The sequence below is a fragment of the Saimiri boliviensis genome, chromosome 14 (genome assembly GCF_048565385.1).
Source record: "Saimiri boliviensis isolate mSaiBol1 chromosome 14, mSaiBol1.pri, whole genome shotgun sequence".
Classification (NCBI taxonomy): domain Eukaryota; kingdom Metazoa; phylum Chordata; class Mammalia; order Primates; family Cebidae; genus Saimiri; species Saimiri boliviensis.
Genome location: NC_133462.1, coordinates 79,274,300 through 79,289,518, shown reverse-complemented (window position 1 = coordinate 79,289,518; position 15,219 = coordinate 79,274,300). Strand labels below are relative to the sequence as shown.

The following is a 15,219-nucleotide window of genomic DNA, read 5'->3' as shown; positions in this document are numbered from 1 at the left end:
ATGCTGAAAACCTTTCCTTGGCTTTAGCAGTGTTCTTCCAGAATAAGAATGGAAAGTTTGGATTTCATCTTTCCCCACAATCCTTAATCCTGATTAGCCACCCTTAAAACAACTGACATCAGCGTTGAGGTTTCAGTGAGAGTAAACAGCACAACCCAGGACTTCAATGTCTGCCCTCTTATAATGCCTCTAAAAAATAAATCAATGAACACACCCTTAGGAGCTTTGATCTGTCTGGGCTGCCTTAAAGGCAGGCATTTCAAAAGTGGTCAAAACAGAGTTCTTTAGTGATTGTGCTAAACAAAGGCTGAGCCATTAAGAATCTGCAAATGGAGTAAAAGCAATATACTCTTGACCAGGCCTCCCCAAACTGCGGCCCCCTGAGGCCATTTATCCACCCCCCCCCCCCCCCCCCCGCACTTCAGGAAGGGGCACCTCTTTCATTGGTGGTCAGTGAGAGGAGCACAGTATGTGGAGGCCCTCCAACGGTCTAAGGGACAGTGAACTGGCCCCCTGTGTAAAAAGTTTGGGGACGTCTGCTCTTGACTTAAAGATAAACCGATCAGGTGTACAACTTGGACAAACTCCTCTTAAAGAAGGTTCCTTCGTGGGCATATGGTTCAGGCAGTAGCATTTCAGCCTGAGACACAAACATGTTTCAAAACCCCACATTTTAAATGTAGTGGTGGCAAGGCAGAGAAAAGCTTTCTAATAACTTAATGTTTCAAACCCGAAGGAAACCTGTTCCTTTACCAAGCAGTTCTCATTTTTAAAGGATTTAATGAAATAAGTGAAAAGGAATGGTGTCTAGTTGACAGGGGAAAGAAGAAAACAAAGATAATGGTTTCTCCCCTAAAGGTTTATTTCATTTTACATATGTAACTTCAAAGTAAACTCTCAAGTTTTCCCCAGTAGAGAGAAAGAGATTCCACAAACTTCCTGGGTTCCTCTGGGTTTCTGTATTTTATTTTCTTATCAGATGTATTTCCAGGCCAAAAAAAAAAAAAAAAAAAAATCAAATCAAAACCCTCCTGGAAAGGAGTCCGGATCCTGGAAAGGCTCCAGCTTGACTGCCATCACCTCCTAAGCACAGCATACTCTAAAGAAGGCATCAAGGATATGTTACCTCTGGGATCTTCGTACCAGATAACACTGGGGAGGGGCCTCAGAAGAGCTTAAGAGAAAATGGAAGCAAATGTTAACCCAAGTCATTTGAGGATCTGGCTGGCCGGCCCTCCCACTGGCCTGCCAGCCAAGATGTATCATTTCCACTCTGTATTAGTCAGCTTGCGCTGAGAATACCACAGACGGGACCTTCAACAATAGACTTTTTTTTTTTTTTTTTTTTGAGACAAGGTCTTGCTCTGTTGCACAGGCTGAAGTGCAGTGCAGGCTCAACCTCCTGGGCTCAAGCCATTTACCCGCTCTGGCCTCCCAAAGTGCTGGGATTACAGGTGTGAGCCACTGTAATTGTGGCCCAACCATAGATTTATATTTCTCAAAATTCTGGAGGCTGGAAGCTCAGATCAAGGTGCCAGCATATCTGGTTCCTGGTGAGATCTCTTCCTGGCTCGTAGGTGGCCCCGTTTTGCTGTGTGCTCACATGGTAGGTAAAAAGATCTCTCCTTCCATCTTCCTTTTACTATAAGGACACCATAGGGTGGATCAGAGCGCCACCCTTAGGACCTCTTCTAACCTTAATCATCTCCACAAGAACCTGTCTCCAAATACAGTCACTCTGGGGTTTGGGTCTTTAACATATGAAATTTGACGGGGCACAATTCAGTTCACAACACAGTCATACTTCCATGTGGCTGCTAGTCAGAGGGACAGAGATTTCCAGTGGGGCCTGTGTGGGTTACAAAGCTCAGGAGGTGATGGCTTTCAACACCACCTTTGAGGGCTAGCTGATGGAGAAGGCAGGTACGACTCAGAGCAATAACAGAAAAAAACAACAGAAAACCCACTTCGACATGCATTTTTTTTTAACTAAGGATGGGGGGGGAAACAGGTAAATGAGGGCTTGACAGGAAGCCCTGTGGCCATTTGGGTGGGACAGTTTCTTCAATGTGCCAGACCAACTTGGGCTATACAAAATATGTGGCTTCACTGGGCCCTGGTGGTAGATGCCAGGAGCACCCCACGGGTATTCCAACAACCCCCGATCCTCCACCCCCACATTTCCATCTTCGTTCTGGGTGGGTGGCACAGCTCGAGGCTGAGAACCACTGAATGAGACACTCCCCTGAGGCTCCTTTTAGCTTCTCAGTTGCAGAGTTTCATGAAATTACATCCCCTGATCATGAGAACGCAGCCTAAAATAGTCTGCAATCTACAGTGTTAGACTGTCCTCCAAGCGTCAGCCGCTGGCTTCAAATCCACAGCTAAAAATCTCAAAGTTGGAACCATCCAGGGCTCAGGCCTCAGGGCCTCTTCTGTCTGCATCCATCCTCTTGGGTTTAACATCCAGCCTCATAGCTTTAAATACCATCCATACACTGAACATTTCCAAATTTATATTCCCGCTAAGACCTTCCTCCCAAACACCAGACACATATCCCACCACCTACCAAACAGGTCCACCTACACCGAAAGGCATTAACATGTAAAAATTTCCCCACACCTGCTCCACTCACCGCCTCCCCACAGCTCAGCTGAGGTGACTGCAAGCCAGCCACAATCTGTGGCACCCCCTTCCAAGCCATGCCCCCCGCCCCCTGCTACAGTCCATTAGCACATCCTGTTGGCCCCACCTTCAGAATACAGCCCACCTGACCACTTCTCACCACCACCAGCGCTGCTTTCCATTACCTTCTGCCTGGACAGTAAGAACAGCGTCCCAATGCAGGGACAGAGAGAGAAGAAACGCTTAATACAAAAAAGCAACTTCAGAATTCCCATTGGTTTAATTTGCTTTTAAGTCTTGATAATTTATTTGAAATTTTCAAGCAAAAAGACTTTTTTTTTTTTTTTTTAAATTGAGAAACTATGCAGAGATCACTGTTAGAAGTGAGGGATATCCCAATTAACCTGACTTCATCATTACACATTGTAGACAGGTATCAAAATCTCATATGTATCCCCAAGATAGATACAACTATATTGATTTAAAAATACAAAAAATAAAAATAAAAAGCAAAGAAATGGTGCTTTCAAAAATAGGATGGGGCTGAATGTGGTGGCTCACACCTATAATCTCAGCACTTTGGGAGGCTGAGGAGGGAGAACTGCCTGAGGCCAGGTGTTTGAGACCAGCTTGGGCAAAACAGTAAGACCCCATCTCTACAAAAAGCCTGGCATGGTTGTGTGCACCCATGGTCCCAGCTACTCAGGAGGCTGGGGCAGGAGAATCACTTGAGCCCAGGAGTGAAAGGCCACAGTGAGCCAGAACTGTACCACTGCACTACAGTCTGGGTGACAGAGTGAGACCCTGAAGCAAGAAAAGGAAAAAAAAAAAGATGGGCTACCAACTTTCTAATATCTCAGAGGGCCTAATATATCCTATATGTAGTATTAAATCCTTCACTCACAGCTGGCTTTGGTACGCTTCCTGATTCCACGTAAGTATTTCTTCTTGGTACAATATATTTTATCCACCTAGAAGGGTAAATAAAGCATAGCCCAGAGTTTTGTGTTTGTCTGTCTGTGAGGCTCTGAAGCCTTGATTCCTTGTACCTATCCCTGTTGGTAATAAGGGTTAGACTGTAATCGCAGTTTTCCAGTCCTGGGAGAACATAAACTCAATGAGGTTATTTGTGGCCTAACTTGAGTTCATATGACCTTTACTGCTTAAATATCCCCTTTTCCTTCTCCTGTATTCTTTTATGATTCTTCGTATCTTGCATGATTTATTGGGCACTCACTATATGCCAGGTACTCTACAAAACAATTCACTCACTCAGCAAATACTTACTGAATTTACTGAGTGCCCGGAGGTGTCTGAATAACAACCCTCAATATAATAACTCACTATTTGGAGTAAAGATGGATCAAGAAAGAAAAAAGTAAGTAAAACACACAACGTATAGGTGGTGAGAGGGGCCATGGAGAAAAATCAGGCAGGAAAGGGGGACAGGATGTTTTGGAGTAGGGGTCAGGTGGCTGAACTCCTAGGGAAGATGGTCAAGGGATACCTCACCGAGGCGGCTCTCAGAGGAGGAGCAACCAACCCTTGTAAATGTGTTGTTTAATCTTCATAGGTTACAGATAGAGTCATGTTATGTCATCTTATAGCTGATAAAGGTCACAGAATTAAGAACTGAAGGGTGTGAGCGAGTTTCAATTCTGTATGACTCCAAATACCTCTTTCTTAATGACCTTCCACCTGCATTGCTTTCAGATTTATCACAACAAAAGACTGAATTCTACTGTGCAAGCATTTCTATAGATCAACATGAAGGGAAACACCATAGAGACAAAAAACAATTTTATATAGAAAGGTCAAATTCTTTAATAGCTCTCCATTAGATATACTGGGAGAGAAATTCAAAGTGGTAACCCAATCTTCTTAATCTGACGTTCAACAAGAATGGTAATTCTAGAGCTTACACTTTGAGACATTAAATCAGCTCAGCTCTAGGCATCCAACTGACTATGGGTAGACTTTAATTTAGCCCAAATCCAACAAATGTGGAAGGCATCCCAGCTGCCCCTTTAACACATGCAAATGAACACGAAACACTGGCTGGAGCTAAAATTAAACGCACCTAAAATGCATCCCACACTGTGGGATGAATAGTCAAACATCTGTTTGGACAAACTCGTATTTCAAAAACTTTGAAAAAAATAGATGTACATATAGTTTTGGGGACTTTGTAGGGACTTTCAAGGGAGGCAGATGAGAAACCCAGCCCACATGCTGATGAGCCATGAGAAAGAACAGCATTCTTCTCTCAGCTCGCAGGATAAGCATGTAAAGATAAAATCTCAGTGGGAAAACTAGCTCTTAAACCACATGGTGAAAAGAAATTCAGACCAACTCATGGAGATGTCATTCCAAGCAGTCAACTGAAGTCATCAGGGAAGGTTTTTGCACTAGATTCTGCTAGACTTTATTCCCCTGAGTTGAGGCCAAGCCCTTCTTAAAAGCTACACAGACCTTTTCTGGTTTAAGTCAGCAGCTCTTAATCGCTGGGCAAGTTATTAACATTCCAAGAGCCTTCATTTCCTCTCTGTGTAATGAAGACAAGTTTCAAGCCTACCTTAAGGGGTTGTGTGGACAGTGTGGGTGGGGGCTGAAGAAGTACCTGGCATGGGCTGCTTGGCCTGGTTAGCCTGGGCATGGGCTGATGGTGGGGGAGTGCACACCTGGGACCCTCTGACAAAAGTGAAGGACCCTGTCCCCAGAAATGCACATACTTGTACACCTGCGACCTTGCACACAGCTTTGGCGTCAAGACTTTCACAACATCCCAACCCACGCATGGCTGCTTGGAGGTCCTTGGACCCCAGGTTGTCACCCCTTATTTTAGATACAGTATTTAACAGTTAATCAAGCTGACTTTAACTAGGACAGCATAAGGACTGAGTAGAGCTATCTTCAGAAAAGAGATTAATGGATGATAGGAAACCTTAATCAAAGAAAATCTTTTCAAGTGAAGTTAGGCAGATGATGAGATTCTTAATATTATATAAGAGATGCATGTTTACATATACTCATTTGTATCAGATATTAACACAGAAACACACACACTTTTCCCTGGCCCTAAAAAACTGTGAAGCTACACATTTCTTAAATATGAGCTGGAACAGGTGAACAGAGCTGACTAGAACTCAAAGAAAGCTGTTAAGAAAGGAAGCTCCTGGGAGTTAACTGGAACCTACACTGTATGTCCATCAAGTTCCTTGAGAGTAGAAGAGAAGAACCCTCTTTCACTGCATGCAGTCTGTGTGAATGTAGTTTCACTGGCTGTTTGTCTCTCTCCACCTCTGCCTCCTCATCAATCCCTGAAACTCCCGCCCACGAAATTAGACCCTTGCTGGCTCCCTGGGAGCCCCACACTTTCCTGGCAGGGATTCTGCACTTCTTTCTTCCTGGGTGTCCCCACCCAATTCACCCCTCTTGGGACCTGCCCTGCCCCTCCCAGCCTCCTGAGTGCCTCAAAAGTGTTCATGCGAAGTAGACTGTCCAAACTGCGGAGCTACACAACCTCACTTCCTGGTGCACCTGCCATTCCTAGCAGCTGGAATGGGACCAGATTTTTCTGGCAAAAATTCCAGGATTGGAGCACAGAGTCTGACATATGGTAGATGTGTAGTTCACATTCCATTCACTGATAATGAATGACTCTTAAAAGTAACTTATCAGGAAGATACAGCAAGCACCCAAGAAAAGAGCTGCCTTCCAAATGCAGCTCCTTATTTTTTAATAATCTGAAACAAATAAAATTCACTAAGAATTCCGATGTGAATGACCTCCCAATCAAGGTTCTGATCAGCAAAGCTTACAGGTATGGGAGACAATGAGGGTTATGAATATCGCTTTCCTGATAAGTGGTAACAAATACTCTTTAAAATGCCTGGCAGCCTCCTGAGCTGAGCTTCATAGACCCCAAAGTACCCTCTACCCTCAAGATCTCTGAAGAATAAAAATGAGTGGGTGTGGTGGTTCATGCCTGTAATCTCAACACTTTGGGAGGCTAAGGCAGGCAGATCACTTGAGGTCTGGAGTTCGACACCAGCGTGGCCAACATGGTGAAATGCCGTCTCTACTAAAAATACAAAAATTAGCCAGGCATGGTGGCAGGCACCTGTAATTCCAGCTACTTAGGAGGCTGAGTCACAAGAATAGCTTGAACCCGGGAGGCACAGGTTGCACTGAGCTGAGATCACACCACTACATTCCAGCCTAGGCAACAGAGCAAGACTCTGCCTGAAAAAAAAAGAAGAAAAAGAAGAAGGAGGAGGAGGAGGACATCAGGAGAGCAGTGGTTCATGCTTGTAATTCCAGCACTTTGTGAGGCTAAGGCGGGAGGATCACTTAACACCAGGAGTTCAAGACCAGCCTCAGCAACATGGTGAGACCTCACCTCTACCAAAAAAAAAAACATAAAAATTTTTAAATAAGTAAATATTATCTGGGGTGGTGGTGAATGCCTGTAGTCCTAGCTACTCAGGAGGCTAAGACGGGAGGATTGCTTGAGCCCAAGAATTTGAGGTTATAATGAGCTATGATCATACCACTGCATTCTAGACTCGATGATAGAGTGAGACACTACCCTTAAAAATAAAAAGAAAGATGTGGACAAGAGCCTTTCCTTCAGTACAGGGTGTGGAGAGGTGGCACCTGTACTTCCCATGTTTCTGTTCAATTTAACATCTACTGTGCTGGGTAGTTCATTTCACCTTTCTAATCTCTAGAACATTTCCAATTTAAGCTGTTCCAATAAGCAGGAATTTAGATTTTCTTCCTCCAAGGTTGGGAACAATGAAAAATTTTGCATCTTTGTGAATGGATCATAAAACTAACAAGTGATTAGTAAATATAAAGCCAGTCACACAACTTTCTGACTTCGATGCTCTAGCCAGAAACCCACAGCCTCTGCAGACTGCCATAGGGCACCTAAAGACTAGAACTAGATCCAGAACCATCCTTCCACTGCCTATGGGTGAAGCTCCATTGCCACATACCTCAGGATTTTTCCTAGTTTTACAACACACATTCAATTTCCCAGAATAATGGGAAAGTTCTAGAGCAACAGGTGAAAGCGACATACCGGTTTGTGTGAAAGCAAACGAAGCTGCAGTGGGTGCTTAGTGGGGTACTTACTGGTCATGCCGGGTGTCAGGGATGGCTCTGTCCATTCGCAGCTTATCACTCTCCACTTGGTTGAACTTGTTGCGGGCATAGGGGTCCTGCCCGGAGCGGACCATCGTCCCTCCAACGTAAGCTTCCTGGTTAAAGTCTGGCCACCGTACTTTCCCTGAAAAGAGCAGAGCAGAAGGTAGGAATGAGGGAAAATGTGATCAAGGGTTCATCACAGAGACTGCAGTAAGTGTTAACTCAAGAAATCGCATCCATGGCTTCTTCATACAGTGGCCATTCAAAATAACAAACTAGCTGAAAACAGCACAAGCAAGCATCAGCCTGCCTACAAGCCAGAGAACAGAAAACTGCAGCTTTGCTGTTTTCAACACCAAAGTTAAAGGCTTGGCGTGCAGGCATCTGTCCAGTGAACAAAGTAAAATCAAAGTACCCATAATGGTGGCACCATTCATGTTTTCTATAAAAGGAGATATTCTCAGCTTGTCTCACCTTTCTAGGGATTATCTCAGGTAAGTGAAGAAGATAATGTATAAACTACACATAAGGTATTCCACCATGTAACATCAGGTAACACAAAAATAAATGTTTATACAAAAAATAAGCCCTAAAGAACAGGATATCAAAATCCTCGGTGAGACCTTGTCATGGGGTGCTTTTCGCAGCTATTAGCAACTCTGACTCCACGGGGAGAAGGTGAAGGATGTGGCTCACAGAGGTATCACCATATGCGCCGCAGGGGCCTGGCCATTCCTAACACACAGATCGTACCTGTTCTCTTCCTGGAGGGAAGGAAGCCAAGGCAGCCTGCCTGTCCCCTAGCATTAGCCTGAACCCTAGAATGCCTGCTGCCTAGAATGCCAAGCACAAGGTTCTCCAAGAACTGCACTGGGGAGCCCTATCCTAGGGTAGAGGCAGTGTTGGCCACCAAGGAGCATCTAGGAGAGAGCCCTGCTAGGTGAGTGAAGTCAGGATGAGCCCAAGTGTAATAAAGGCAGAGCCAGAGAAATGTATGACGGCAGGATGCTCAAACAGCAGAAGAAAGGTAGAAGGAGAGGCAGACTTGAGGTTAGGAGAACATTCATGATTCTGGGTCAACCTGGGTTTCAATCAAGCACCATTCACCATTTGCTACCTGTATGACTCGGATATGTTACGCATTGTTTGAAATTAAGTTTCCTACAGAATAAATAAATAGAATAACAACAGGTTCTTCATGAGGACTTAATGGCCTATGAATGATGTTCTACTTCATAGATATGACAAACTAAAAAATAATAATAAACACCAACGACAACCCTATTCTCATAAAACTCATGCAATTTCCAGTGGCTGGAACTGCCATGAGGAAACATAAGGTTGTTATGGGGGCAGGGAGCACAGGGTTCCTGTTCTTTATGGGGTGGTCTGGTAAGGCCTAACAAGATGATTTGGAGCAGATACCTGAAAAAAGGCAGGGCATGGGCAAGCAGCTCTCTGGGAGAACAGGGCATCACAGTGCAAATGTCCTAGAGTGGGCATGAGAGTGCTCATTTAGGAACCAGCCAGGAGGCCAGTGTGACTAAGGAACATGCAAGAGCCTGGCAGTCAGAGCCAAGGTAGGAGGGGGAAGGCAGGGCTGCCCGGAGCTACACAGAACAGGGAAGCAGGGGGGCAGCAGCTCTTCCGAAGCATGTCAACCCTTGGGTTGTGCAGTTGACAGTGAAAACACGATATCATAATAGCATGTGTGTACTTTTCCAACATAAATCCCTCATTACACAATTGAAGGACCATCGTGTTCCTTTCTGTATTTCAGAGATGAGGAAATTGAGAATCAGTTACATGTCATTTGTTCAAAACAGAAGAGTAAATTTTCTATCTAAAAGCTCATTTGCTTCTTGTTGCAAGTGTCCTGCAAGGTCAGAACCCCCATCTCATCACAGCTGGTTGCCGTGGATATGATGCTTGGCGGGGGTCACAGAAGCCTGGCCTCTCAAATAGAAAATCGGTTCCAAAACCCACGAGCCTGGCCACAGTGATGATTCTGCGGCCTCAATAAACAGCTGTCTGCAGGAGCCGGCCAAGGTGTTGGCGTTTTGGTCCACCTAAAATAAAATGTTTCCAAAACATTGCACTGGAAACATGTTTTCCCTGCAAAGGAAACCCTAAAAATACTTACCCTCCACTCTCACCCTATCTTCTTGCCTTCACCCTCATATATTTTCAAGGATGAGAAGAAAAGCAACACCCACCTGAGCTCAAGAGCACGCAGCCTCTACTCCTCACCACTCACCAGTGAGTTTATCCTTTCTCGGTCTAATACAAAAGAGGCTTTGAAGCCTTTGTTAAAATCTAAACCAGCAGCACCTACAGCAGAATTCCAATGAGCCGATTCTAACAAACGTTATTTCATGTTCTGAATACTCTGCACCATGGGACTTTGAACTATGGAGGAGTCCAACGCACAGCCAGAGAAGAGGCTGCCACCGGAGAGAGGCTTCATCCTACCATGTAACTCTGCTTGCAACCTACTTGCTTCTCACTGGTAGGCTGGGGACAGCAAGGTCTGAGTACTCTGGTTGGTGTGGGCCTGGGTGCAAGGACAGCAGTGGCCATGGGACACGCTCCTGAAATGGGATTGAGCTCTTGAAGTTTCAATCCCATTTCCACCTGTACATCTCTTTGTGCTCTCACACCCCAACCGCCCTTCCGGAATAAGACCATCACGGAACAAGGTCTACAAGACGTCTAATGCTAGTCAGCCTTGGGGCGGCTCAGACCGTGCTGGCAGTGCCTGCTAGATGACTCCACACAAGGCATCGTGCAGGGAATAACGGCACACACAGACCCGTGACCCATGCTTGTGGACTTCATGTTCTAGGAGGTGGAGGGAGACAAACCAAAATCAAATGACTGTACTAATAAATGTATCAATAAAAACTGAGCTAAGTGCTCTGAGGGTGAGAAATGAAGCATCTAATGGAGGAATGTTATCTAGACGGAATCAGGGACGGCTTCCCTGGAGAAGGACTATTTGAGCTGAGATTTGAATAATGAGTAAAAATGAACTAGGAAAAGCCCTTGAAACTTCACAGAAATGGCAACTTTCTTCAGTACCTAAAGACTACAGGAGCATACTTAGTAGTACCCTGCCACACCTTGCCACTCCCTCTTCCTTTGACATAGGAGCATCTTCAACAGGACCCAGGTAGGCCCCGCCTTGCCTTTGGCAATATTCCGGAGAGACACAGCCGTTTTACCAGAGACAGACCATCAACAGTATTTCTTTCATAAAAGCTTAGCAGTACTGGAGTACTACAGGGCTTTCAAGTTTGCTTGACAGTAACACACATTTAACACTGTGACCCTGGTGTCACAGTGCAAACATACACAAAAACTGATAGAAAAGTCTCGCAATACTAAACTCACCCTCACTACATGTGATGAACAGATATATTCTATTTTTATTTTACCTATCTCTCGAAATTGGCTTCACCACCTAATAATGGGTCACGATCCACAATCTGAAAAATGCTAGGCTAAAAATCCATTACTAAAATTGGTAAGTTCTGAACTATACAGAATTGCTATGGCTTAAGCACCCTCAGAGGCAAAAGCAGGAGAATCCATGGAGAACAAGGCTTGCAGAGAGCTCATGTGCCCCAGCCCAACCCCACGCACAGGGAAGTGGCGAGAGGCAAAGGGAGCGAGGTGTGAGAGGTTAGAGAAAGAGCCAAAAACCAACCAACGAAACATCTGAATATATTGCCTTCTTTAAAAAAATGACATCCGTACATCATCTTGTGCTTTTATCATCTCTTTAAAATCTTGAAAAAGAGTTCTGGAAATTAAAGAGCTTTAGAAATTAAAATATATAGGAATCTTGGAAAAATGGACTTGGCTAAGCAGAAGCAGCTGACGGAAAATACTTCAAAGATATAGTAACATTTTACACGAGGAGGCAGAAACTAGCTCCATCACCAAAGATGACAAGAAAATAAAACATACATTTAAATAACATGAGAAAGGTATTTAAATAACATGAGAAAAGACAGAGCATTGCCCCGAGAAGGGCTGTGGAAACAGTCTGCTTATTAAATATGGTTAGGGAAATATTTTTGAGGAAATTTCTTTCCAGAAGATAGACTTGTCTTAGATGTGGTCTTTGAAACCAAAGAAGGAATCGTTTGACCTCACCAGCTTTGAAACCTCTGATTCGGTAAAAATGAGCAGCTTACAGCTGATTATTCTGCAGACAGAAGCTGCCACCTGTCTGTGACCCCGTGCCGACCTACTGGGCTGGAATGAGGACTGAGCTAGGCCAGCCAAGCCCCCAGGTGGTCCCACGACTGCCCCGCTCCCCACATGCACGGCCGTGTTCTCTGAGCAGCACTCGGTCCACAAGGGACTCGCTCTCCTGGGCTGCCGGTCCTGCCCCGCCACTCCTCCCATCGCTCCAGGCTCCCCTTCCCACCCAGGTGAAGACAGGGCTCCTCACTGCACAGACTCGGCCTCGCCCGCAGCACAGCACACGGCACCCGACTCGCACAGCCCGCAAGCACCTGTCAACGGCTTTACTACTGAGGGTCGCGTCCTGGGTAGAAAGTTCCGGAGGCTGACCGTGAAAAGGCATCCAATGCTGCGCGTGACTGGGAGGAACGCAGCTTGGCGTTAGTTCTTACACACGGCCTCGCTGCGCGCCGATCCAGCCGCGTCTGAGAGATGCTGCAGCCGAGCGCGGGACGCTTCCTCCTACGCTTCTTCCACTCTTCCGCAGGCATTTTAAAAATGTGTTCCACGGCGAAGCCTGTCAGCCCTCCCGAGCCTGCCTACCCTATCAGTCAGATCCCCGGCTGGAGCACGCGGAACAGAGGGTGCAGAGCTGGCCAACGGGGACCCAGGCCAATGCTGTGTCACCCATGAGGATTTGAAGACTCGAGCAGAGGAGCAGAACACACATGCACACGCAGGCGCACACGCAGGCGCAGGCACGCACACGCACAGAGCACAAAATCCATGTCTGAGGGTGAGCTTGGCTCACTGACTCCCTCTGACCCTCTGGTCTATATAAAATCGGAATAACATTCCATCTTCGGGGTTCTCTAACAACTAAAGGAGATGACCACAGCAAAAGCTAAGTCCTATACTAACTCCTATATAAATTAACTGATACTCACAGGCAGAAATGACCAAACACAGACAGAATGCCCCTGCTTCTCTGATGTAATGCCCTATGCCCTCACCCAGAAAGCGCTGCTGGGAACTGCCCAGCTACCAGGCCCTATGTGACAACCATGAGGGGTGTCCCACTCTGCAACTGACCCCAGGAGACCAGCAGGAAGCAGAAAGCGAATTCCTGCCTTTCTCTTGGGGTTCTTGTGGGCACTGCCCAGGTGAGCTGGGGTGCGGACCTGCGGATGCACTGAATTCATGCCCCGTCGTCACCCATGAGTACCTCCTCCCAGTCTCATGGTGCTGTGAGAAGAGAGAAGGCGGCCGTGGATCATTTCACCCACGTCTACACCTGTATCCTTCCATCTGCTGCTCCCACGAAACACCTGGAAATAATAACTCGGTATCATTCTCCACTTGCTTCAGGCAGGGGGAGATGTGAGACAGGTCCCATGTTAGGTGGAGTGGGGCGGAAGGGAGGCTGGCTCCAAAGTCATGGGTGTTAGCGCTTGAAAGAGGAATACTTCGGACACAGCCCACTTTACAAAATGGAAGTGCCAGGGGCCTACTCTAGAGGAAATTAGTGTTGCTATCAGCTATATCATGATCAGTGAGATCCTCACATTTTTTTACTTAAGCTGTTTTAACATTCCTCAGCAGGACTGGGTCTGAGAAATCCCAGGACTGTGCACTGACGGAAAGCACCAGCCCTCTGCCCCTCTCCTATGCATGCCATGGGCAGCTTCCTTTGCCATTTTCTTTTCTTTTTTCTGAGACGGAGTTTCGTTCTTGTTGCCCAGGCTGGAGTACAGTGGCGTGATCTAGGCTCACCGCAACCTCTGCCTCCTGAATAGCTGGGATTACAGGCACACCCAGCTAATTTTTTTGTAGAGACCACCACACCCAGCTAATTTTTTAGTAGAGACAGGGTTTCTTCACGTTGGTCAGGCTGGTCTCGAACTTCCGACCTCAGGTGATCTGCCCACCTCAGCCTCCCAAAGTGTTGGGACTACAGGTGTGAGCCCCCACGCCCTGCCACTTTGCCATTTTCTCCTGCTCCCTGCATCACCCAGAGGGCTATCAAGGGTCACAAAGCCTCTGGGGGCTCTCATGCAGATGCGGAACCTCTGCTTAGTGGGAATGGGGTGAGGAGAAGTGGGCCCCGCCTGCTACAGCAGCTTGTGTGCAGGATGGGGCGAGATCGCAGGAGCCTGTGTCCCCGGGTGGAGCTGTACCTTCCCATCTGTTGAGACCCAGACCCACTCTCTCAATCCTAGGGTTGGAAAAATACTAAAGGGACATCTCATACTTGCCGTCCTGAGGAATGTATGGATGGCTTCATAAGACAGCCATTTTATTTTGGGCAAACTCATTATCAGAAAGGTCTTAATTTTGGAGAAAAATACTCTACCACCCTGTATTTTCCCCAAGGTGAACAGAACTGCCCAGTACAGTGAAAATGCCAAACCCAAGCAAATGTACAGAAACTAACAAATGCCTCACTGGAAAGACCCATCACCCAAAAGTGAGGAGGACACAGGACAGCTCCATAGCGAAAGCCAAAGTTCCAAGACAGCCCCGAAGAAGGGGCACTTGGGCTGGGTATGGAAGCATGAGCAGGAACCTGCCAGATGCAGGAGGGATGAATCAGAAGACACTCGGAGACAGAGGAGATTCAGTGGGCAGAGGGGGCCCTGTGCCCAGCGGCTGCGAATCCTCTAGCCCTGGCTTGAAGTACTTGAACCTCACTCCCCACATTCCAGAGCGCACAGGACATTTGGAGCACATGAGTGCCGCTCCACTTTGCACTCTAGGAATGTGCCTTTGGCTGTGGGGTGGCTCAGATGGGAAACAAAGCGAGGAGGCTGACAACCCCGGTACAAGTGTGTACAGCCTAGTGGTACCTGCCCCCGGCTCAGGAAGGCGCTGCCCCTGGCTCAGGAAGGCGCTGCCCCTATCTGAGGACATGTTCCCAGCCAAAGGCCACGTTACCGCCAAGCCAGCCCAGCCCCTGCAAGCACCAAACCCAGGTCCAGATCTCTGTTCACCTCCAGCTTGTGTGGCCAGCTGTGCCTCCCCAGCACTCTTACCTCCTCCAGGAGGAGCCATGGTGGAAGGGGTGGGTGCCACACCTCTCAGGAAGGCTGCCATGCTTCTACTAACCTCTGCTAACTTGTACTACCTTCATTCTACTAACCTCTACTAACTTGTACTACCTTCATTCTACTAACCTCTACTAACTTGTACTACCTTCATTCTACTAACCTCTACTAACTTGTACTACCTTCATTCTACTAACCTCT

At 46.7% G+C, this 15,219-nt stretch overlaps 1 protein-coding gene across 2 annotated transcripts in view; it reads right to left on the bottom strand.

The window, feature by feature from the left end:
- GALNT2 (polypeptide N-acetylgalactosaminyltransferase 2) overlaps positions 1–15,219 on the bottom strand; it is a 211,323-nt gene that overhangs the window by 70,996 nt on the left and 125,108 nt on the right. For both annotated transcript variants that reach the window (XM_039464229.2, XM_074385310.1), the window contains exon 3: positions 7,769–7,922. In XM_039464229.2, coding sequence (XP_039320163.1) covers positions 7,769–7,922 — 154 coding nt within the window. The remainder of the gene's footprint in view (positions 1–7,768; positions 7,923–15,219) is intronic.